Source organism: Leiobunum rupestre, chromosome 2, assembly GCF_980474605.1.
Source record: "Leiobunum rupestre chromosome 2, qqLeiRupe1.1.hap1, whole genome shotgun sequence".
Taxonomy (NCBI): Eukaryota; Metazoa; Arthropoda; class Arachnida; order Opiliones; family Sclerosomatidae; genus Leiobunum; species Leiobunum rupestre.
The window spans coordinates 39466132-39492312 of NC_143385.1; the positions used below are offsets into that span (position 1 = coordinate 39466132).

At 32.5% G+C, this 26181-nt stretch overlaps 1 protein-coding gene across 5 annotated transcripts; it reads left to right on the forward strand.

The window, feature by feature from the left end:
- The first annotated feature begins 2248 nt into the window (after positions 1 to 2248).
- Positions 2249 to 25355, forward strand: LOC149957491 (serine/threonine-protein kinase DCLK1). 5 transcript variants are annotated; one of them, XM_090165570.1, is made up of 16 exons: positions 2249 to 2606; positions 4607 to 4707; positions 6770 to 7204; positions 8401 to 8781; positions 8842 to 8938; positions 9012 to 9173; positions 9236 to 9303; positions 9962 to 10158; positions 10238 to 10295; positions 10361 to 10480; positions 11395 to 11675; positions 13759 to 13836; positions 13906 to 14002; positions 16099 to 16179; positions 18620 to 18733; positions 22472 to 25355. In XM_090165570.1, the coding sequence occupies exons 3-16, from the start codon at positions 6800 to 6802 to the stop codon at positions 22601 to 22603; spliced, it is 2271 nt and encodes a 756-aa protein (XP_090021696.1). In that variant the 5' UTR covers positions 2249 to 2606; positions 4607 to 4707; positions 6770 to 6799; the 3' UTR covers positions 22604 to 25355. The 5 variants fall into 5 exon arrangements, with proteins under 5 accessions (XP_090021696.1, XP_090021695.1, XP_090021699.1 ...); XM_090165573.1 differs by lacking the exon at positions 4607 to 4707 and adding an exon at positions 18387 to 18453 and having other exon boundaries at positions 2250 to 2606; positions 22472 to 22604; XM_090165572.1 differs by lacking the exons at positions 4607 to 4707; positions 22472 to 25355 and adding exons at positions 18387 to 18453; positions 18817 to 19113 and having other exon boundaries at positions 2250 to 2606.
- The last annotated feature ends 826 nt before the right edge of the window (positions 25356 to 26181 follow it).

Genomic DNA, 26181 nt, shown 5'->3' on the forward strand with positions numbered 1-26181 from the left:
TAAAAAACCACGAATCTTGGTAAGTTACTGTTATACTAGGCATTTAGACCTCAAGCCATGCTTCGCTCTTCCACAAGAATCCAAACTCTTAACCGTAAGGGAAAACCCGCTTTCACCCTTCCTCTTTCTAAAGAAAAAACCTTTCTCGCACCGAGGTGTCTCTACAACCCAGTCAGAACCGGTTCTTTATCCACCGATAGTTCCCCCAATCCTCGCTAGGTAGCGCGACTAAAATATTTTATCTTGGGTCCGTTTCGAGAACGGAGATACCACGGTTTGGGAGGGGGTAAAATTTTTAAAGGGGAAGACGCGTGGGTCGTTGCCAACGCGAGTTTCGGAAAGTGCCCGGCAGTGAACTCCTAGTCATGTCTCCTTTACTATACCTTTCTGACACACTTTTGGGTCTTATGCTACTTTTGATTATAACAAATTATTGAATCGGAACGTAAAATTGAATATAACGTATTTATTTTGAAGTTTGAGACTAAAAACGAGTGTTCACTGATATTTATCGCGTTGTAAAATAACATAGTCGTTATTCTTCCAACACCGAGAAAACAACTTCCAGCAGCTGCTTAAAGGGATCCCTCACTCACAGCAGGGGAAGGCATAGGGGTCACAAAAAAACTGGTTTTGAAGCACACGGCAAGTCTGGATTTTATGTTAACCATATTCCACCCGCTGTAACCAAGAATGTATTGAAGTTAACATTAATCTAAATGACACAACCATTGTGACAACTGGCTACATTTATTACAAAAATATCACACTAAATATGGTTACATGGCTATCTCTACACTTATACCACACTCATACGCCATGCCTCACGAGACCACAACTTCGTCCTCCTACCTGTACCTGTCCTCAGGCTTTATGCAATCCTCGGCCAAATAATGATAAATCCAGGACATGACTCTATGCGAAAAACCCGTCCAATAGCGCTAACACCCGACCACTATTGCCCCCTATTGGGAAAAATGCGCGATCGCGGACCTACGTCATTTTGGGGGCAAATTTTTTAGGGGCAGTTTTTAAAAATAATACACGTGGTCGTCGTAGTAAATATCCTGGAATATTTATTCACAGTTATCATATCTAGTGTGGTTATTATTGTAAGTACTTTTTTCTTACGTACTAGGTTCATAATTAGTATAATATATATAATTATATAATATTAAACATATACTTTTCTAAAATCGTTAACATTAATCTAAAAATGAGTGGCCAATATGGCAGGATTTTCGACTTAGTCAACACAAGATGGCGTTCGGGAAACCGGAAATTTCTGCTTGATTTTGCTCCCAATTTTTTTTATTTGCACCTTTTCCCCGCCTACTAAAATGGCCGCCCGTTACTTTTGGTGGACGACCGATTTAGTACGTATGAAGGTACCAGAGGCATGTCCTGGATTTATCATTATTTGGCCCATGATGCAATTGGCCCTTCAATAAACATCTTCAAGTAAATTGGCAAGATGTAATATTTCCCGGAGCCAGAACCTGCAAGTCACTGTTTATATAGTGCTTGTAAAAGTAATGGAACCCTATACAGTACGCAACAAGTGTTTCCATCTACCCAGGTAGCGTTTTTTGACATATTAAGGCTTAACAAAAACATGACATTCTGTTTACAGGTGAAAAAGTTTCCATTATTCCAACAAGCACAAAATAAACAGTAATATTTTGTTCCTGGCTCTCGAACATATTACTTCGGGGCGATAACTTTGAAGATGTTTTATTGAAGCACCTGTTTTCTAGACGAACCTTGGTGTGCCACAAAGTAGATTTCGGTCTAAATTTCTATCCCTAAGGTTTTTGTGATTTTCTTTATTGGCGAAATATTTTAATTTTACCACTCTCCATTCCAACTTAAAATGTTAGTATAGTCTAGATACTAACATGGCGTTTCATCACGTTTTCCACTTTGTAAATTCTTAAACATTTTGAAGATAATGACTGTTAGTCGGGTAAGATTATTGAAAACGAGCGGCAGTGGTTCCACTTTTTATGGCTTTCTTTCCTTTTTAGCAATTATTAAATTTTTTATTTAAAAATGAAAAACGGAATTTTTTACTTTTCTGATAAAGTTAATTAATTTTAATCAGTCAAAGGTCGATTTGATTTTAGCTCTTTTCTTGGTCCCTTTTTCGAGCTTAATTTTATAAAATCTATTTCCTGTATCTCTGCCGCGTTTAATATTCTTTGTAATATTATTAGTCCATTGGGTTTGTATTATTCATTTGTCTATGGGGCATGACGTCTGTTTCGCTTAAAAAAACATGGAAGTCGCTCGTGAGTCATCCTTGTTTGGGCCTTTTCCGTATTATTTTTCCCAAATAATCCTATTTAGCAATGATTACGCATACGTAACCGCCTTCATGAAATGATTGAGTTTAGGCCCAGTTAAATAAGCGTGTACAGAGTATCGAAAACCAAGTTAAGGATGTCTACATTTAGTAATAGTAATAGCTAACTATTTTTATTCTGCAAACCATTTTCTGCCTTCAATAAATTTACCTTGTCACGAACTCAGATTTCTTTCCTCGAAATGGTGTTAGGATTGAGAAGCCTTACTTTTACACGAAGGAAAACCTAAATATTTATATGGTAAGCAAAATTGAAACTATTAAATTGATTGATTTTGAAATTAGCTGGAGGTTTTTCAGTAATAGTAGAGGTCCTGCTAGCAGCTGTAACATGGTAGCACAATTAATTTAATTAAAAGCAACTAATAGTGCTTTGAAGCTATTATGAAGTTGGATATAAAATGCCATTTTCACATGAGTAAAAAGTATCGTAGACAGCCCTATGATTTCAATTTTTTACTGGACGCTACAATCAAATGTGCATTTAATCTGGGTGTTGCTGAATTCTGTAACTGACATAGTGTTGATTATTATTTTACTGTTGCTATATTCATTTTTCCTTGTATCTGCCTCACATTGTTTTGTTCCTGTTCAAACGGTATATAATTTATCCTCAGTATATTTACATTATTTTATCCGCTGTCTCAACGTGATGGGTCTTCGACCTCTTGTTATGCCGTAAAAGAACTAAAGAACTATTTTATCCGACTTTTGCCCAGATTTTCCAAATTTCCAAGTGGTTTCCAAATTTATAAAATCATTTTTCTCTAGAGTGTTTGGGATTTTTAAGAATGTCGGACACCGAGTTTATTCTTAAACATTGTAAATCCTGGTGTATTTTTGTTTTAGCTTAGGTGCTATAATTAATTAGGAAAGCAAATGTGCTTATCTCACTCACAAATCGAAGCTCTTGATCCTCGTTATGTAGCTTAAAACTAGCCCTGACCTACAAAATGTGTATTCTATTTTAGCAGTAATTTGTTACGTCTGATGGTAACTTCACTCTAATCATCGGTAAATCTTTACCTGTAGATTTTGAAAACTTTAAGACCTTAATTTCACCAGTATTGGGAAAGCAATAAAATAACTTCCTATTTCATTTATTTTTAAGTTGTTTATCGCTGTAAATTAATATACTGTTGGAGTTTGAATGTCGTCTTATAGCTTTGTATCATTAGTCGGTCGGTTTTCCTTAATTTTTTTTGCATTTTTAGAAATGTTTTCATACTTTTACTGTTGCTTTGAAATTTTTAATATAGATGGCAATTAAAACTACGAAGTTCAAAGCGTTGGCTTGTACATGATTACAAACTCAAAACATTTATTTAAATATAGAAATGCTTTTCATGAAAGTATTCTAAATTACATCTATTGATTAAAATCAACAACCATTGTAATTTTAAGGATGGAACCATTATCTAAATCTGATTTATTCTAATATTGATTTAAATAATAGTTAATTTTTATAAATGTATAAAATAGTTTGATTCACAAATGTCACCCCTAAGCGCTTTTATGAAAATCATGCTTGTAATATATCTTAGTTTTTCAGTAAATTTTAAACAAGACCGGGTTGACTGATTTAAATCAAATTTATTTAAAAATTGTTTTTAATTAAGTGATTTTTTTAAAAAAATTGTTGATTTAAATCACAATATATTTCAATGGGGGATAAAAATTTGCCAATAATAGGTTCTTGAAAAATTGAAATACATAATTAAATTTAAGATATAATTTAATTCAAGATTAGCTAACTGATGAAAGTTAAATATCTACTAATTATAAAATGAAAGAGCTAAAAATTAAGTTTTAAAATAAAATCCACTATTGCACAGTTTGAAATATTTAATTTGCGCAATAGTGGATTTTATTTTAAAACTTAGTTTTATGTACAAGGCTTAGCCAGTTTTCCAGAGCTATAAATTGTATAGAAATCAATAAAATGAAAAAAATCCGATTTAAAAAAATTATATTGATTTTTAAAAAAAAAGTGCCAACCCTGGAATAAGAATGTATTTATTTCTACTTAGGGAGACTATATATAGCATTGCTTCAAATTTTTCGCATGCATGGATAGTAAGCTTCTCCCCAATAAAAATAAAATCAGCTCCTGTATCTCATTGGTTCTGTAAAACTTACTTCTGACGAGATTGAAGCGCAACCCCACCCCGTGTGATTCCCATGGATCGTCTCAAAATAGTCTGTCTGTCTAATTATCTATAAATACATTCTTGATTTTAGAATTTCTGTAATAGAAAAGAACACTTCTGTATGAATTTATAAAAGCGAAGAACTAGTGATGACCACAAACTGGAATCTGATTGACATTAGCTATTGATATTGTGAATATACTTTTTATATCATTCAAATCAAATCAAAGTTGATTGCACATAGTAGAGATTATATTTACATAGTGTCGCGTGAATCCATCCTGCTTATTTTTATGTCCAATTTTAGAGTAATAACTTACTTAATACTGTGTCAATTCAATGATCAACTTTGTAGTTTTTTATGAACATATTAATTTTGTTAAGAATTTTATTAGAAATCAATAGCAGTTTCTTAAGTTCATTTTCTTTCTTATTTTCTCAACTTACATTGGCCATTTTCATGGTTTTGTATTTGACTTAGGCGCAATCAGTTTTAATTATCAGACACTAGATCTAAGTTATTTGTTAGAAAAATTTAGGCTGCCTAGAAGATAAATGGGTGGCAATGAAACATCTTGTTTTCCATCATTTGTGCTAGTCAAATTGTGTTGATCTTTAATTCATTCAAAATTATGGCTGTTTTTTCTTGAAAATAATGCCACTACCCAAATTCAACCCTGATTATGCAATTGCAATATCAATTTTAAGCAAACCAATTTCTAAACTAAATTTTATGAATTAAAATTTTAGCTTAAGTCATCCCTTTAGCACAAACAGTAGATTTAGGGTAGGGCTTTGGTTAAAAAGGTAGCAACTAAATATTAATACTTAACTTAAATACAAATAATGGATCTCCTTTGCAAAAAATATCGCTAACATTTAATTTTGTTGCTAATATTTAGAGTATCAATCTTGTTTTAATATCACCTAGCTGTAGCACATTGGAGTCTGGCTGACTTTTGGTTTTACAGTAAAAAAATGTTCTAAGGGGTTAGAGTCAGCCGACCTTTAAAGGTCGACTCTCAAATTGACGTCAGGCCACAGTCGGCTCAATTTCAAAACGTGACTATCTATACCAATTATAAATCTTCTGGATAACTGACTCTCAAACATCATCATAATATTATTATGATATGTGAACTAGAAATAAAACCGCCATTATGATAATAATGTGTATTAGTTCGGTTCAACCTAATCATATCCGAATATGGATGTAGCACGATTAGGGAAACTATTACAAATGAAGGTTCGAATGAGGCAAGTTTTTATCTATGAGAAATTATGACACAAGTTTTAAGCAATAAATAATTGATCATTTATTGTTCTTTAACAAACATTACGGAAATAAACAGTAACTAAGAGCAACTTACAAAATGCGACAACTCTCCTTGGTTAGTAATATTTAACGTATTTGAGGCTCAAACAAATTAAGGGAAAATATCGCGGCTAATTGTTGCTGGCCCTGAACAAGAATAGAAAATAAATAGAAGAAACCATCAACTTGACAGAACAAAAGACCAGCCATGTGGGCACTTCGTGCGGTCCGCTTTTATATTAGTCACCACGCGCTGCGGGGCGTCCTAGAGGGCGACAACTAAACAAAATAAATTTTAAGGCTGATAACGGACCCAGTTGCCATCTGGTGACTGAATCCGTTATAAATGATGAAATATCATATTATACATAATTAAAATGTATTATGTAGAAAGACAAGGTAATACATGAATTACAAATAAAACAAAATAGTGAATTTTCAACAGATGGCGGTTTTATTTCTAGTTCATGTATCATATACATATAAGCATATGTAACATAATTTCTCATAAGTATGCCACTGTACCTTTATACCATTCAAAAATCTTCACTAACGGTTTGTTTCACCAGGAACCAGTAAAAAGGTAGACTACGTTAGATTTTAACCTTTTTATTCATCCTAGTAATTTTGGGAGTCACACTATTGGCTAGTAACATATTTATTTAAGCCAATGGAAAACCTCGAAATTGAAAGTTTTTTTGCGTCGGAATTTTAGTCAGCCCAATGTAGCTTTATTGAAATTTATAAACTCGCTCGGTTTGTGCGGATGAAGTTAAATTATGAGTAATTTAGAAAAATAAAAGGTTGGGGAAAATGACCAATAAGTGATCGCTTTCCGAAGTTGGCCCAACTCCAACGTCCTACATGGGCAATGATACCAGCAGCTGTATTTTAAAATGTTATATCTGTAAATTTTTATTCGTTATTCTATTGTTTCAGGTCTAATACATAATAATATAAAGCTTCACAATGATGGAAACTCTGTGTAGTGAACATTTTCCCACTGCTAGTACACAGTTGAATGGACCAACTGGTGATAGTGGTGGTAAAAAGCAACAACGAGGTGAATCATCAGCTAGTAGTCGAAGTACTGGAAGCGCAGGGAGCAATGGTGACAGGCCTATTATCAATGGTAGGGTTAGTCCTAGCCATAGTGCTCAAGGCTGTCTTATGAGAACTAGCCTACAAAAACTTAGTCAAGAGAAGAAAGCAAAGAAGCTACGTTTTTATCGAAATGGAGACAAGTTTTTTAAAGGCTTGTTATATGCTCTGTCCATGGAACGTATTAGAACATTTGAAGCATTGTTGGAGGATTTAACTAGAATTTTAGTTGACCAAGTTAACTTGCCTAAAGGAGTACGTCACATTTTTCAGGTTTGTGCTAGTTTAATATATTACTCTAATTTTGTTAGTATAAATAAGTCTGTCTTGCATACCTTTCACCATGGATTCAATGTCATAACCCATGTTAGACAATTTATTATATATTACCATTAAACATCACAATTGTAATTACCATGTGTATCCTTTAATCGTAATATTTTATCTTTCTGTCTTTATCTTGTAAGTCACACAGTGATATTAAGTACCCATGACATGTAACAATGCAGTGCAAGAATACTTTTGTTTATTTGGAAACTTGTTTGGAAAGTCTTCAAATGTCTAACTTAGCCCGTCATTGGACTGAAATATAGATGGAATCTACCGTAAATAAGAAGTAGCTTGCTCGTGGGTGTGGCTTGTATTCGTTGCAATTTCAAACAATATAGGTCAGCCATAACATTCAGTTGTTGCACAGTGAGGATTTCACTTTATCATATGGCGTTTTCCCTGTGATCTGTGACATAAATATTAATGTCATGGTGGCCATTTCAAGGCAGGGCTTACACATACGATTCTATCAGCCAGCTACGAATTATGAAAACAGAATTTAATTTTGTAGTTGAATCAAGCTGCAATTAGCTCTCATTGCAGGATTTGAAACAGGATATGCACGCTTGTGTTTTAGTAATATTCATGGTTTAAAAGTTGAAGCTTCCTCTTTTAATTTATTTTTAGTCTAAACATGTACTCGATTAGTAGATTCAACTAAATGAAAGCTATTTTAATTGTTACTATTCATACGTTGGATTATACGTAAAGGTGCATTTTTTGAAATACCCCATCATTTTATTAGCTAATTATCCTACTTTACTACTGATTAAGAGTGTTAGAGGGAGGGCCAAAGAGCCCCTAACCTTTTCCCTTAAAAGTGAAATTGGTTTGCAATATTCGAAAATCAATATTTTTTCCACTGAAAAATATCGATCGAACAGTATTAATTATCCACTTTTAACTTGGTAATGGATCTTGGTTGTTATCATATTAATAAAAGCTCTTTACACATTCATGAGATTTGCACTTGTTATGCAAATGACTTATAGTGCATTCTTTCAATATACTAAAACAAACTCTCCTTCAAAAGAAATGCCTTTTGACATTGTTCTGTATGAATTGCCAAACATTTAATTTCAAATTAATGTTGCAACACTTTCCTGTTATTTTTATATTGATCTTTTTCAAATTTCCAGATTGATGGTCGTGATAAAGTGACAAGTTTGGAACAGCTTGATGAGGGAAGATCTTATGTTTGTTCATCAATTGATAATTTCATGAAGCACAATTATGATTGTAATGAGAAGCCGCAATGGAGTAGATCTATGAACAGAGAAGAATCTGTGTCTTGCGAAAGTGGAAATTCCATTTCACCCTTGCAGAAAGAATCCACGGACTTTGTTAGACCAAAGCTAGTGACTGTTTTTAGAAATGGTGTTAAACCTAGGAAAGCAGTTAGAATTCTATTAAATAAGAAAACTGCTCGTTCCTTTGATCAAGTGCTCAATGATATAACGAATGTCATAAAACTAGACACTGGAGCTGTTAGGAAGGTCTTTACAATAGGAGGAAAACAGGTTTGAATATTTATAAATGTTTTATTTTTTAAGTACAACTTATTTTTTACATTTTTCTAGGTATCTGTGTTAGCAGATTTTTTTAACGATGAGGATGTTTTTATTGCATATGGCCCAGAAAGGTACTCTCATGATGACTTTGAGTTAGATTCTGAAGGTAAATTTTCGAAACACCGTTAAGCCATGTTCTGCTGTAACATTGCCTTTTTTAATTGATAATTTTTTTTTAGAGTGTAAACAATTGGGAAGCATTGGCAAAGGAGGCTTGTCCTCAATAGTAACTAAAGCTAGGCGGTACAATTATAATATTACCCATCATCATCGTAATAACCTTGTATCGCCCAGTAGTCTCCAACGACAAGGTTTCTTGCAAGGATGCAGTTCGGCTGATAGTAAGTCAACAGAGCTTCTCCTTCTCCATTTTGAATATTGTATTTACATTAACTTTTTTCAGGTTCTTGTAATTTATCTCCAATATCTGGGTCTCCTAAGTCCATAAGGAGGGTTAATTTAAAGAATCCGGTAAGTTAAATAATTGTTAACTCCTTAAATATTATTTTTGGTGTTAAAAATGTTAGACAAGGGTAGTTTTATACTGCGGTTTTCTTTCATTTTTTTTGTGGCATTCTTTTATCACATATTGAATGATGATTCCTCTACAAATAGTCTGCTGCATTTGATTGGTGTCAGTGAAGGCCCAATTTCTAGAGGCTGTGAATGCTACACAGCTCAAAGGTTGAAGCACTTTAATATACATTGGAAACATTGGATTTCTTTACTTCCCCCCAACAGATTCTCCTCTTTGTGAAGGAGATTCTATTAAGTCTTAAATTAGGGGTTATGGACCTCAGGTCAAAGTGCGCTGTTGGGTGTAGTAACCTGCTTCCCCTTTCAATACTGTTACTAATACTAGAGCTTGCTAAACTCTTTGCAGTGCAAAAAGCCTTGTATAATTTTCATTTAATGTGAAAGGGGTAATTTTGTAACTTCAATTTTTGAAAAACTCTGTACTGTTTTAATGTTTCTAATGGGATTGAGCTTTAAATTACTCAACATTTTTCATTTCTGCATTAATATACTTTGATACAGTCTTAGGATGGCAATATTCTAACAATTTAAATACACCGTTTTATAAAATATTTGATTACAAATGTAATGTGAAAATTTCTGTTATTTTCAGTGCCAAACAAATGGAAATGTGAATGTGGGTTATAATGATAAGTCTCATCAAAATGGATTTTCTGCTCAACAAAATTTTTACAGTTCCATATCGCAGCCTCAACCTCCTGTTCTACCTCGTGAAATAACCGATTATTATATGGTTGGTAAAATGATTGGGGATGGCAATTTTGCAACTGTTTATGAGTGTGTTCAAAAGTAAGACGCTAATGTCAGTCTGTCTGTCAACTTAACTTGTCTGTCAATAGAGAGTTTTTAACAAAATCAATTTTTTTAGGTCAACCAAAAAAGAATTTGCTTTAAAAATCATAGATAAATCAAAATGTAAAGGAAAGGTATATTCATTTTTTATAACTTTTTTTATTTGGAATTTGCATTTGATGTATACTCCTTGTTTTAGGAACATATGATAACAAGTGAAGTATCAATTTTGCGGTGGGTTAAGCATCCAAATATCATAGAGTTGTTAGAGGAGTTTGATGCACCAGCGGAACAGTATATGGTTATGGAGCTTGTAAAGGTATTGTACTTTTGTAAAGGGAACCTTATGGTCTTAATCCCTTATCCCTATTAACTAATCAATTCCTGCAATATAAATTTACTAAAGATAAATCCAGTCTTAGGCATCAAAACCTCTCATTTTGTGAATTGATTTTAGAACTTGTGCTTCTTGACATAATATACTGGATAGTTGAATTAGAATGTGTAAAGGAAATTAACCTTATTTTATTTCAATGACTCATAAAATAAATTTAGAATCACATTGCACTCTGGTTATATGGCTAGGGCATGGAAACAAATCAGTGTAGCCAAAGGTCAGGGAATTTGAAAGTATAGGCCCACAAAGTAGGTGTGTTTTATATATACACTTGGGTGTCTAAGGATCCATTAGCACCATCTGAAGAAACGGTGCTTAAACAAGGTCAAATGGAAGACTTAATATATTTTTTAAATTATTGGCTGGTTGCTATCTTTAAGAAACCGAGCAGCGGGAATAAAATGAAAGACATTCACTCAGAAAATGAGTTTAAGAAATCCTGATTAGTTCTTACGCTTAGGTACTAGGATAATTTTTCTCATAAAGGCTTAATGTAAACTACTCAGTCTAGCTTAGCTCAGTGCGAGTGAAATCTCCACTGTAAACCACACCCATTTCTATAAGAATCATCGGGGGTCACCATAGTTTTACTTATACACTCCAAGTGGTGAAAAAATAATTTTTTAAAATTGTTGAAAAACATTACAAAAACGCTAAAATTTCTCAAACTAATGTTCCCCGGTATAGTAATTGACTGTTTAAATTTGAAATCAGTAGTATAAGTAGTTTTTGAAAAAAATTACTTTTCAGAGCTTAAAAAGACCCTGTATTGTTTCCTGGTTTTATATCTTTATTATGCTATGAAAAGTTACAAGCTGTATTTTTTTTGTCTCAAGGGTGGAGACCTTTTCGATGCCATCCAAAGTGCTACCAAATATTCAGAGAAAACGGCCAGTGCAATGGTGTTCAATCTCGCCAGTGCTCTGCATTACTTGCATTCAAATAATATTGTACATAGGGACATTAAGCCTGAAAACTTATTAGTAGTAGAACATATCGATGGTTCTAAAAGCTTGAAAGTTGCTGATTTTGGTTTGGCGATAGAATCTCACCAACCTCTTTATACTATCTGTGGAACTCCAACATATGTGGCACCCGAGATTTTAGCAGAAACAGGGTAAGTTTTATTGATTTTGTATGATATTTGGAAAATAAATGTACTGTTTACTGGCATTATTTTCCTGTAAGTTTTGTAATAAGTAGGCTGGCCCATTTGAACAATGGTTACCATACTTTTTCTCCTAAAGAAATCTGCCCAGTCCATTTATTGGTACTGAAGGGCTTACGAAGATCAGCATATATATCAAATACAAATTCCAAATAAAAAAAATTTAAAAAATGAATATACCTTTCCTTCGCATTTTGATTTATCTATGATTTTTAAAGCAAATTCTTTTTTGGTTGACTTAAAAAAATATTTTTGTTAAAAACTCTCTGTTGACAAACATATTGACATTAGCTTCTTACTTTTGAACACACTCATAAACAGTTGCAAAATTGCCATCCCCAATCATTTAACAACCATCAAATAATCGGTTATTTCACGAGGTAGAACAGGAGGTGGAGGCTGCGATATGGAACTGTAAAGATGCTGAAACTTCCATTAAATAAAATAACATTTATTCAGAACATTTTTTTCTAAACAATTCTGCAGAACCCCTGGAAAAACCATGCAGAACCCTGGGGTTCTGTAGTACACATTTGTGAGCCATTGCCCTTGGATGTAATTTATCAATTCATTGTGTTACTTCAGTAAACACTTGTGTATATAACTATTAGATTGCATTAACGGATTCATATAGGTTGTTCAAAAAAGCTTAAAGGAATAGCGTCATTAAAACACAACTTTAACATCTTTAATTTGAGAAGATATAAGAACACTTTTCTCTATATGATAATTTAATACTTGTAGATCGAATATTATTAAAGTTTTTACAAGTATTTAAAATGTAATGAACATTTTGAAGCACTGCCAAATATTTTAGACACCCATTTTCCCTTAGTGCTTCTACTTTTATGCCAGTAGTGCATAACAGATGACTTGAGAATTACAAAGAGGGAGAGGAAAAAACGCTATCCAGAAGCACTTGCGTTTGTTGCGAATAGCGATAGGTGGAGTAGCAGATTTACAAATTTCCACATTAACTGTAAAATTAATTTTTTTTATCAGCTAGTCTTAGTTTTACACATTAAATAATGACGGTGTTACTATAGTTAATTAAAAATGATCAAGAATCAGATGAAATTTTGTAAGCATTATTTTGTCAATTTTTTAAGGAGTCCAAATGATAAAATTTCAAATATCAATGATTTTCGTTAATCGTTTTTCAAATTAAAATTTGTTTAATATCAAATAGAACATTTTATAAAAAAGAAATTTTCATACAAAAACCACCTATAAGTGATTCTTGAAAATTATCCCAAAAATTAAATACTTGAGATTCTGTAGAAAAGAGCTTAGGTATTCAACCAATATTTTGGTGGTAAAATCAAGTATCAAATTTTTTCTCTTTGTGTTAAATTCCAAATGGAATACCTCCATTAAATATCACTGATCACCCAAATGAATTTTGAAATCCTGCAAAATAATACAAATCAGGAAAAAATCTAAATCTTACCTGTTAAGTTGTGTGCAATATTTTTTATAAAATGTTTAAACGAAGAAATTTGTATATTTTAATTTATGAAACTATACTTACTAAACTTGAAAATTTTGGCTTGAGATGAATGGCCAAAGGCAGGTTAGAGAGTTTATCTCGGGCCCCTCTAGGCAGAGAGCTAAGGAATTGCTCTCACTCTCCAAATCTAATATTAGGCTGATTGTTGGCCTACTAACAGGTCACTGCCTTCTTAACAGACATCTTTATTTGATTGGAATCAATTATGATCCAATCTGTAGGGCATGTTAGGTTGAGGATGAAACCGCCTCTCATGTGCTTTGTAGGTGCGATAATTACGCGGCCCAAAGATTCGAGCATCTTGGTATGCATCAGCTGGAAACCTCTGATTTCCATAACATGCCGGCCAAGAAGATTCTCCGTTTTGTGTCGTATATCAGCCTTTTTAAGTCTTAAGGTTTGGGGTTGCACAATGGACCACTGGTCAAAGTGCGCGAATGGGCATGTCTTTAACCCTTCTCCCCTTTCATTAATAATAATAAAAATAAACTTGAAAATTACAATTTTATTTTTATTTGTTAGATACGGCATTAAAGTAGATATTTGGGCTGCTGGAGTCATAACTTACATACTTCTATGCGGATTTCCACCATTTGTTAGGTATGTTTGCTACAATTAAGGTGATAAATATCAGTGTCTTTATTTTAATTAATCTTTTGTTTTACCTAGTCATACAAATGATCAGGAAGAGCTTTTTGACCAAATATTAGCAGGAAGTTTTGAATTTACATCTCCTTATTGGGATGATATTTCAAACTCGGCCAAAGTAAGTTTTTAAATAATTCCAAAGTATATGGGAAAGTACTCAAAGAATTGACACTTCAAGAATGGAAAGTAGAACCATATTGGCTGCGGCTCTTGGGTTGATGTATAAACATCTGTGAAAACAAATGAATTGAAACGGAAATAAGCATGACATGAAAACATGACTCTGTCTAGAGGCAAACGTTTAACACTAAAAAGAGCCACAGTTTCCATTCCTGGTAGTGTAAATTCCTTGATATACCCCTATTAGTCTTGACATACATTTGACTCACAAGAAGACGAACCAAGGTGATTTTTACCGATTTTGTTTAAAATCGGTGGATAAGTAGACCTTAGTGTAACTTGAATTTTCCCAAAAGGGAAGGTTTTGACTGGCTTTAGTTTTGCCATGGCAAACAAAAATGTTTTTCAGGTTAATTTGGGTAAAATTTTTGTCAATTTACTTTCATTTACCTAATTTACACATTTTACTAATATTTACCGAAATGTACCCATTTTAAATATAAAAAAAAATTATTTGTATTTACCCAAATTAACCTGAATTCACCCTATGTACAAATTTTTGCTATAATTTATTTTTTTAATTTTTTAAACCATTAAATCTGCAATTTCTCCATGTTAATTTCCATAGGGAAATGTAGGTTTTAAGTTATCAAACTAATTTTTTGGTTGCCATAGCAAAACTAAAGACTGTAAATATTTCCCCCCAAAATTGGTGAAAATCACCTCGGGTTGTCTCATTGTCAGTAAAGTACAGTACCGCCTAGAACAAAGTTCACTAAGCGAGCGCTCGCTTAAAGCGAAGCGGGGGGTCTGGCAGCAGCCCTAGCTCATGTCCCCCCCCCCATAAGCGCCGCTTTAAGCGAGCGCTTGCTTAGTGAACTTTGTTCTAGGCCGTACTGTATTTTAATTACGCAAAAAAGTGGGAAAAAACCAAACTCAAAGAAATTTAAATTAGTGAAACTGGGACCAAAAAGATCTTATAGTCAAAAACAAATTAAAATGGAATTAAAATAGCCAGAATATCAGAATAAACATCCTTTTTATTGTACATCACTAAAGGATTGTGAGTAATAGTTAATTTGTTTCATAATTTTGTTTCTATATATGCTTTTCTAAATTTAGATTAAAATGAAGTTACAATTTTGGTTTGGTTGCTTTTAACTCATGTAAAGGATGGTACTAATCTCCCCATAGGTGTTACTCCAAAATCAAACTAACTTTTTTTTTAACTGATGGCAAACGTGTTTAACAAACTTTTTAATTTTACCCAAAATATTTTGCAAATTTAGAACTGTTTGTCCCTTCTAGTCAGGTGGCAATTGTTTTTACTCTTGATTTTTGATTTTTAAGTTGGTATTACTAAAACACAAAATAAAATAAATATTTAGCATTGCCATGTGTCCTGAGAATTATTTCAATTAGATTCAACTATTTTAACTAAGCTAAAAAGTGAAACGTTATTGCTAAAATACTGTACATTGTATATTATTATTATTATGAATAACAATTATTTAACTAATTAAAAATAAATTAATTAATTAATAATTAGTATATTAGTTATATCATTTTAAATATTTATACCAAATCTATGACTTTCAATGTAAAGTTTAGTATAGTTAAATACTATATACTTTGGTCTATTATGGTGCGTATATTAGACTGAAGTATCTGTCATATCTTTCGTAGCTACAATTGTGTGTATCACTATTATATACACAATAGTTCGGCATCAACATTAATAATAATAATAAAAGCTTTTTATTCAGATATCCTTTTCAGTTACACTGTTTTACAAAAGGGTCTGACACGTTAAATTAATTTAATATTAGTTAATTTAAATCATTATTTGACTACTTTTTCAGCATAATTAAAACGGTGAAAACTAATTGAAATAAGTCTTAGATTTTTTATGTCAAGGCTAAATATTTAGTTAAAAATGTGCTTAGGCTTAACCAATGCAAAAATCCAACTTGGCAATTTTTCCCAAGTAATAGCTTAATTGTTACAACTGCTACCTGACTATTTTTAGGTGTAGTATATAATAATGAAAATTATTTTAATTAAAAGTTTTTTTAATTTAATCTTTTAATGTAGGATCTTATAAAGTGTATGTTACAAGTTGATGTCCAAGAGAGGTATTCGGCTGAAGATGTACTTGCATATCCATGGGTTGCTGTAAGTAAATTTTGTTTATCATGGGCCAAAGGTGCTATAAGTTATCCTTTTTCACTGTTTCTTAAGTACGTCAGTGTCATTTGTAGTAATCACATTTTCAGGATAGAGCACTGATTAGCGTAAAAGATTTTTAAGACTTTGTTAGCTGTTCCTTGAAACATTTCGTAATATTTGACTGGTATCATGCATTTATAGAGCAAGAATCCAAATATTAGTAGGAAAATCAGGCACACCTACTGATAGCTAATTATAATGCAATAAAATAATCAGAACCTTTTTCATTTGAACTTAAGTTAGAACCCCTACAATTAATGTTAAAACCTTATGAAATTTTATCTTTACAGTGGAACTTGTGCTTTAATTGACTAAATATAAAAATCATGTTAAATAGAAGCCAAATATTTAAAATACCACCCTCAAGAAATAAAACTAATTCCATTAGCCATTTAGCTCGTCATTTTCAAATAAACTAATATAACATTAGCCAAAATATATCGCCCATTTTTTTTCCAAAAGTTATGTTCCACCACTCATAAGCATTGTATCCCGTACACCTGAAATTAATGGCTTTAAAAGTTGCATGATGACTTAGGCCTAAAATGGTGCCTTGGGTATTAGACTAGGTGATTTATTTATTATTATTATTTTACCTCTCTAATATTACGTATGTACCCAAACCATGTCACGGTATTTTTTTTATAGTTATAATTTTTAAGTTTTGAAATATTCAGTCTCCATATATATTCTATTAGATATCTTCTTATAAGCAAAAAGAAAGTAGCCCCCTCCCTCCCCCCCTTTTTGAACGAATCGTAAAATTCTTGGAAAACGTTTGTGTCCGCGCCACTGTAAGTGGTTAACCCCCCCGCTAATGAATGACCCTGGGGAAACTTGAACCCTTTTTGGGTCGGTGCTTCCAAAGGAGATCGTGCCAAAGGGTCCAAGTTCTTATTTTCCAAAAAAAACTCTTGTCATGACTATTGTCAAAATTATTTAATTTATAACCTTGTTTTGAACATTTTGGAAATTCGGTGAGAAAACTTTTTATCGCCGCTGCAACTTATCAAAAAAGCCCAGATATGCCAAAGTAAAATGCCATAGTTCTAAGCCAATTGCCCACCATAATGAATGAGCCATAAAGCCATTCGAAGTAGCGTTTAATATTTCTGAACTGTAAAGAAATTAACTTTCTTTGTCACCCGACTTATTTTTGGATTGGCCAAGGAAAGCTCCTCCTTCGTCGATGAGTGGTTTCACGTAGTGACCCGTGGTTTCGACCCCACATGACCAGAGATTCTGGTAGAACAAAACCATCTGAACTTGACTCATAGGACATCGACGGACTGAGATCCTTCCAATGAGACCGAGGCAGCGACCCTCTAATCGAGATAGTCGGAAATTAGCCTGGGAGGCTAGAGTTTAATATCGAAGTCCGGATTTATTGTCGTGGTCGAGTAAAAGGCCACCATTATTAAAAATAAACAAATTCTAACCTAAACGTGAAAGTGCGAAAACCTGTTCGAGCCAACATCTACCGCTATACCTTCAACCCGCTATTCTTCCTCTGTGGCCACCAGTTCTTGTCTATTAATTCCTTTCCATTTTCCGGAGGTGTGCGTGTGATACCGGAAGCGGACAAGTGATAAGTACTTTACTAAATACATGGCTTGGCATCCCTTAAATAAAATAATGGCATAAAATCTGGCAGCGGCAAGGGTTGATACTGTGTAAATTGTGCATGTTCTATTAAGTGTCGGGGTGTTATTTGTTTTGGGGAAAGGAAAGTGAAATTAAATAGGGATTGGGATTTTATAGATTAGTATTACTTGTTTTCTAAATAAATGACCTTTGGCACGATATTCTGGAAGTTCTGATTTAATAAAGTTCTAAGCTGAGATATTTTAGGAGATTCGAGAATCGTTATGTAAATTGTTAGAGCTATGGGAAATCTTAAGCTACTAGAATAAAATAGCGCTACAACCATTAGAAATATATACAGAAATTTAATATAATCTAATGAAAACAATAACTGATTTTTTTTTGGGGTGATAAGAATTAGCCCATTCAAACTTACTTTAACCTTACCCGATTGACATGCTATACTAACATGCAAGTGGCACCTATTAAATTACAACAAATCAATTCAAATATGAAGTTTTTTGTGTGTAAAAGAATTTTGTTTATTTACTTCTATTTTATTATTTCAGTCTTGTGAATTCAAAGATTATTGTTCATCCAAATCCAAAAAGCGATTAAACAATAAAGTTTGTCCAGGTTGTTTTTGGTTCAGTTTTTAATTTTTATTTTACAATTTTTGCATGGAGCTTAGTAGTTTTTATTGGCTTGGGGATATTGTACCATACATTTTCTGTGTGGTTTGACATTCCAGCTTTTTGTTTATTTACACAATTTCATTTTGTTGTTTTTATTTTGCGGATAGGAGGAGAATTTGCCCGAAACAGACACGCAAATGACCGTTTCACGCAAATTAAGCATGCACTTTGAACACCAGCCAAAATCCTCAGTCAAATCTGCTGGTATTGCACTTGTAGCTGTAAGTACTATAATGTCGTTATATTTTTCGTTACTCGTAAAAGTTTTTATTTTGTATTTATTATTTTGCTTTTGTTTTTTTAGCTAATTCAAGGCTTTTATTTTCTAATACTTGGACGATTGAGAGAGCTTTTTTACTGGAATAGGCAATTTATTTTTACTAGTCACAACTAATGAACTATAGCTGGTATTAATTCTTTGATAGAATTTCATTACCAGCTACTTAGTTATAGCTTCTTTTTTTAGAACTAAATACGCTGGCGTTATGTATCAAATTATTTTTATAATTTAGTATCGCTTAAATGGTAACTTTATTTATAAATATCATTAACGATAGATTTGGGAATGTAATTAACTATTATATGGATTGTGATTTTTTGTGTTTTGCTTGATTTGTCTTTTTTTTGTAATATTCAAGTGAATGTTGCGTATAAAAATTCTTTCTCGATCTTGTTTAGTTTTATTTTATTTCTTAGTTATGCTATTAATTTAGAAATAAGATAGATAAAGCAGAAATCATCTTGGACCATTTGAATGGACATTTTTGTAAGTAACTGAGCCTAACCACCATAGTTATCTTGCATTTGCTTCAGCTACATATGCCTTTATAATTGCACACGCACACATTTCAAGTGTTATTTTCTTAATAGCTTAAGATCTTAAAATTTAAAGCTACTGCTAATTTAGATATTTTACAACAACTTTGTTAAAATACCAGTGAAATACATAGCAAATGAGTTAAAAGCTTAGACCTAATTTTATTTAAACAACCACGTGTTAACACTTTACAGTTTTAAATAGTTAAATTCCTAGCTTAATCAGAAGTTTATAATATATCACTTACTAGAGATCTATCCATCTGAGCGTTAAATATGAAACATGTACCTTCGTAAGCTTGATGCAGATTCAATGTGTACAACACATCACAGCTCAAGATTTACCACACTACTTTTCCTAACCATATAATATGAATGAATATGTACTAATTAATAAATCATTTTTCTAGTATAATAGTTTTAGAAACTCACTATGATACATTTTGGCCCGCATAATGCTTTGAAAATTAAAGCAAATGGGAAACATTAAATAAACATTATTAAATAAATTGTCTTGACCGACAGTTGTTCCAGAATCACTATATGGATCGATGAACAATAGGGTTTCTATGCTAGAGGTTTTAAATGCCCTTGGAAATTCAATTATAGCCCTGGTTTGGGACCTGGCTCTGACAGTAAAAATCCAGGCAAAATTGAACTACAGCGGCCTCATGTAATTTTGCTTTTTTTTGGTGGAGAATGTAGCACTTGACGCGTAGATTACGAAACTATTTTTTTGTTTGGGCTGCAAATGATAATTTTTTAATTAACTTAATTTTAAAAATGTAGTAATTTTAGGAAATAACAGTTTTTTTTTGGTGGAGAATGTAGCGCTTGACGCGTCGATTACGAAGTTATTTTTTTGGGCCGCAAATGATAATTTTTTTAATTAACTTAATTCTAAAAAAGTAGTCATTTTAGGTAATTAGTAACGTTTTTCTAAAAAATAGTTCCGGGTTTTTGACGCGTCCCAGCCCCATTCCGAGCATTGACGGTGGGCCTTCTGTAATCGTACCTAGTGAAATCATATCAACTTAAGTAGTAACAAAAATGAGAACAGGATTGCTTCCAAAACACGTAAAAGACGTTACTAAATTCCCCGTATTGGCGCCGCACACTCACTTAATTCAAGCGCTGGGGGCGCGCGGCGCATCCCCAACCCCATACTAAACAAAGCGATGGGCCATCTATAACGCGACCCAGAGGACAGTACCAAGCCTTACGCATCAAGTATATACTTTTAATATCAACCAGAAAAAAGTGTTTGTGGCCCAAAAATACAAAACACCTATAAAATGATCAAAACCTGTAATAGTTCTTTTTATAAAATAACCTTGGCCATTTTGTTGAAATGTTGCCTCCCCGCTTCAGCTGTGGATCCGTTTTCTCTCCCACTAAAGAGCTTATGAACTCATTCTTAGGCATTGGCTGAACTATTCCAGGGCAACATTTCAACAAGTTGGGCAAGCGTAAAGACATTTTATAAAATCAACTATTGATTTTATAAAGTAGAGGAATATCACGTGGAAATTATTAGGACACCGAAACTGTGGTGTCGGCGAACACATGACGGAAATAAGTACAACGAAACACGTGTAAATGCCCAAAAATGAGAATTTTTTAAAATTACATTAAAAAATTAAATAATCATTTGTGGCCAAAATAAAAAATACCCTCGGCATCTACGTGACAAGGTCTATCAGGTGCAACCAAAATTAATATAAAATTCCATGAGGCCGCTGTAGTTCGATCACTTCACCCAAAATCAATTTTTTTTGGTTATATCAAAAGTATAAATAGCTATTCACCAAAAGACTAATAAAAAGTTCGAAAATTAGTGCAAGAATTTTGGAAAGTAGTGTCAATCAATGCTAAAGACCTCGTTGGAATTTTGCATGTTGTCTATTATATGTTCTCTTTTGAGGCCACTTTACACAAAAGCCTAAATTGTTCAATAGTACCATACTGATAGGGGATTAAGTAGTTTATCAGCTTCAATGGTGCTGGTTCCAGTTCAAATTGAAAACTTTGTTTTGTTATATGTCTATTTACTTTTGCTAATATAGTTTGTAAACCTAATTTTAGCTAAAATATGGGCAAAATTTTATTTCAAGCCAAATTCAAATTCCAAACGCATGTAGGTGTCACTGTTTCACTAGCAGAAGGATGTTGGGGAAGGTTACCAATATTTAAACATAGAGCTACCCTTACCAAAAAATAAGTTGTCTATATAGGAACTACTTACACTTGGTTTTAAGTTTGTATTTGGGACAAATACAAACTAATTAATTAAAACCAAACTTTCCTGACTACTAAAAACCAACTAATTACAAACTTAAAAAAGTATTTTCCTACCAACTTAATAACAACTTATTACCCCTTTAACTAGTTTATTGAAATATGCTTACAACTTGAGCCTACTTAAAACCAGGTTAATATCAACCAAAATGTGTATACAAACTAAAATATATCCAACTTATTTTTTGGTAATGGCTAGCTAACCAAATGTTAATTACCCACTTCTCATCACCAAACTGAACCTTGCAAGTCCCCTTGACCAATTTTTGGCTATGCCACTAGCCTTTCCTTTGTACAAAACTTTAAAGCAGCGTTTTTTAAATCCATCCTGGTGTTTATTGCTTACCCTTACCAAAAAATAAGTTGGATTTCAGTTTGTATTTAGTTTGTATACACATTATTAGTTGATATTGAGTTGGTATTAAGTAAGCTCAAGTTGTCAGCATATTTCAAGTTACTAGTTGAAGGGGTAATAAGTTGTTATTCAGTTGGTAGGAAAATACTTCTTTTGCTAAGTTTGTAATTAGTTGGTTTTTAGTAGTCAGGAAGTTACATATTATTTTTAAGTTGGTTTTAAGTAGTTAAATGTAAAAGTTGATTCTGGTTTAGTTGGAAATAAGTTGATTAATAAAGACGATTTAAGTTATTTTTTAGTAGGCATTTGTCCCAAATACAAACTGAAAACCAAGTTGAAATACAAGTTGTCGTAAGTGGTTTTTAGCCAACTTATTTTTTGGTAAGGGTAACTCGGTTATTATCTAAAAACTTTCCTTTTAGCTTTGTTAGCTTTATTTAGTGTGTGTATTTAATTGGTTCAATTGTAAAATATAAATTGGAAATTTCAGAGCACACCCATGGACAAAGAACTTCACTTCTTGTTCAAGAAGGCTAGTAAAGAAACTCTACAAAGCTCTCATTCCATGGCTGGAGGAATGGGGAAAATATACCAACCACTAAAAGTTAAAACAATCGTTTAGAATGGAATATGTAAACCAGAAATGATATTAAGAATGCCTGGTGCTATTAAATTCGAAAATGTTGAATCTTTTAGGTTATATCCCCAAAAATTAAATTGTTTTAAATTTTACCTTACATATATAAACCAAAATTATCATTGGCTTTTTTGGAAAATATACTAAGTCAAAGTCTATCAAGCACCAGGTAGCATACTAAAATGCACTCAGCCAGGCCCAACAACAGACGACTGGAACTAATTATGTGGGCCATCAACTTTCTACCCAAAAATGTATAGTTATCCCAACTAATTACAGAATTAGTACTTTTCTGGGCTCCAGTGACAATGACAGATTAAGGGGAAAAGTCAAACAGTAATTTTGCTTTGTATTTCTTACTAATTTCACGATTGCTCTACTTAATTTTTTTTATAGTTCCATAAATTAATTCATACCTTGGTTGAATGTAATATATTTTTACTTCTTTTGTATTAATAATTTTATTGCTTATTACATAGTAATAGCAGTAATATAAAATAGAATATATGATAAAGTCCACTTAATGTATAATACGTACATTTTTATTGTATAAAAACTGATTACTAGTTTAATTTTAATTTTTATCAATTTTTTTATATTAACAATTGTAGATTGAATGGATCAGAAAAACTAGCCCATCTGTTTTTATATTTTAAAAATAAATGTATTATTCATTAAGTTGACGTTTTTGTTTTATTCTTTTATTATAACTTGAAGCTGTGAACTCGTGCAGTAACAACTTATCATACATGATATGGACAATATTAGGCATTAAACGTGCTTTACTATTGTACTTGTATACAAGGCCATGACATCATCTCAGACTGGGAATCCTCAAAATTGTTAATCCTCCACGTTGCTGCCTAGTCTACCATACATTAAAGTCATATTCTTCTGTGTGACAGCTGAGGTCTATGGGCAAATGTTTTTGGGGTTATATATGTGGATTTAATATGAATGTAATAAGTTTTAAAAAATTGACGAAATAGTTAGGAAACCTGTAACTAAATTTACTAACTGACCAGTTTTCAACCCAAAAAAGTGGTTATTCTAATGATATTTAAGTGTGCAATCTGAAATGTATTATTTCTTACAAGGGGAATTTAACCATATTTGTTCCACCCATTAAAGTTTTTTTATCCTTCAATAACTTACAGTACCGCCTAGAACAAAGTTCACTAAGCGAGCGCTAGCTTAAAGCGAAGAGGGGGTGTCGCAGCAGCCCTAGCACATGTTTCCCCCCCATAAGCGCCGCTTTAAGCGAGCGCTCGCTTAGTGAACTTAGTTCTAGGTGGTACTGTACATTTACATCATTCATATCCATACAACAATATAAGCTTTACAGGATGTATGATTTATACTGCATATTAAAGATAAGATTGGGTCTTCAATTACATGGACCAATTCCAAATGTTTCATCCTCGGTAGTAAAACCAGAATATATGGCACCCAGAAACCCTGCCAAAGAAATACACACAAACATTATTTTTGAAGATCACAAATATAATTTAGTACTGTCATTGATAGAGCTCCTTGGCTCTGAGATGTTTTAGCCAGGGTCAGAGAGAGAAACCTCATCAATTTGCTTGGATTGTTTTATATCATTGTAAAAATTTTAATTTTGTAATGATTAGTATGAAAAACCCCAAAATGCTGTTGTAACCAGGTTGTTATTACATCAATTTCCTCTTATATTTTGGCATTTTTATTAAATTTACATTTTGAAGAGAAGATTTTTTAGAAAAACTTTGGTCCAAACCCAGTGGTGCAGGCAGGCCCCAGAGACCATAATTATATGCCAATGTGCCCACATAAACATTTACAACCCTGACCCAGATAAAAACCTGGTGATCCCTGCTAGTTGCATACAAACAACATGTAGCAGTATCAAGTTATATTTGCCATTCTGTAGGGTATGTTCCCAGGAAGAAACTATGATAAAATAATTTTATTAGGGTACTAAATTCTTAATGTAGGCCAAACTAAGAAAATTTTAATTGAGATATATCATGCAATTAATTTCTGGATGAGAATGAAGAAAATGCGGTATTATTATTTCAAAAAGGTTCAATGTAATTAACTTAAACTATCTTTAAATGAATACCTTAAAATTTACATGGAAATTGAATTCTTACATGATTAATAGATAATTGTGTTCTACTAGAATCCATTTGTAAAACCTTGTCAACATGTACAGTGTGTTTAATCTAACTATATGATATAAAATACTTGTCATAAATCAAAGTTTAATTGTAAGTTTAAATTTTGAAACTTTGATGGGATTCAAACTTATGTGTTAGAATCAAACAATCATTTTTGGATAATATTTGTCATAGAGGAATTGTATGAATTTCATTTATTTATTTTTTTATTGTCCCGATTAGGAACGATTCCTCTTTTCAGATTGTCCACTGCCATGGCATGTTGTGATGATAGTAATTGAGCTCAGAAGACTGGATCATATTTTAAATATACAAATAGTGAATAAGAAAATTAATCTAGTCCCTTTTATACCAATACCTCTGTATATGTGTAGGTAATTTAAAGTGGAGTGATCAAGCCCATAGTGAAAGTATATTTTTTAAAAGTGATAGTATCGAGAATGATTGTAAAAGTCACTCATTCAATGTGTATGTCTTTTTCTTTTAGTTTTATAGTTTCAGTGCTTCCAGAATGTGAGTCATAAATTTGTACTGATAAAATTTGTATAACTTCAAAATAATTTTACTTTGCTGTACGTGCAATATGAAAATTTTTAGAAAATAAAGGGTTATTAACTATAGCTGGTTTGTTGTCTTAAGAAAAGTACTATAATTATTAAATGGGGTTTCTACCATTTGTTTTATTTGGTAAACAGTTATGTACATATCTTAATTTAACAACAAATATTTTGAACTATATTTGATTTTTCTAGCATTAAAAGTTACTAGATGACTTAATTGGGTCTTGGGTGTTAGCCTAGCTGATTATCATTATTTATTATTATAAATACAGGGTTTCATGGAAAACGAGGTCAATAACTTCTTGTAAGTGAGCTGTTTATGAAAGCGATAGTCACTTCTAATTTGGAAATTCCAAACCTTGAACTGCATTGAGAGGGATGAGTGACTGTATACTCTCTTCCAGTAAAAATTAAATTTAACATTAAATCAGGAATCCATACCTTGATCTAGAAATGCTTATCTTGCCATATCCTCTTAAGGTAAGGTCTCGCACACTGTTTTGGTCTCCCATCGCAACATCACTCTGTCAAAAAACTCAGCTTTTGTTACACTTCAGTTTAACCATCATAATGGTTTATTTGAACAGCTGATCATATAAATTAGAAAAGTCTAATCTAATCATGTATTTAGTTTTAATTATATTTACAATTTAACAGTCATTAGTTATATCACAGAAAAAGTTGTAAACGTGATATGGTGCAATTAAGCTCAAGTTTTAAAGGACAACGTGAATAGGCATGCACATTTGGGGCAATAATAGTCCCTTACCTAGATAGTGCCACTAGAACTAAAAGGCGGCCTGTACTGGCTAAGAAGTCAATTCAAATTGTGAGAAGTTGC

What these genes read in the sequence shown, in the direction of transcription:
- LOC149957491 (XM_090165570.1), top strand. Translation starts at nt 6,800, where the DNA reads ATGATGGAAACTCTGTGTAGTGAACATTTTCCCACTGCTAGTACACAG. An exon ending in AATCAAAATGTAAAGGAAAG is followed by an intron (nt 10,296 to 10,360) that starts GTATATTCATTT and finishes TCCTTGTTTTAG; the next exon opens with GAACATATGATAACAAGTGA. An exon ending in ATATTTCAAACTCGGCCAAA is followed by an intron (nt 14,003 to 16,098) that starts GTAAGTTTTTAA and finishes CTTTTAATGTAG; the next exon opens with GATCTTATAAAGTGTATGTT.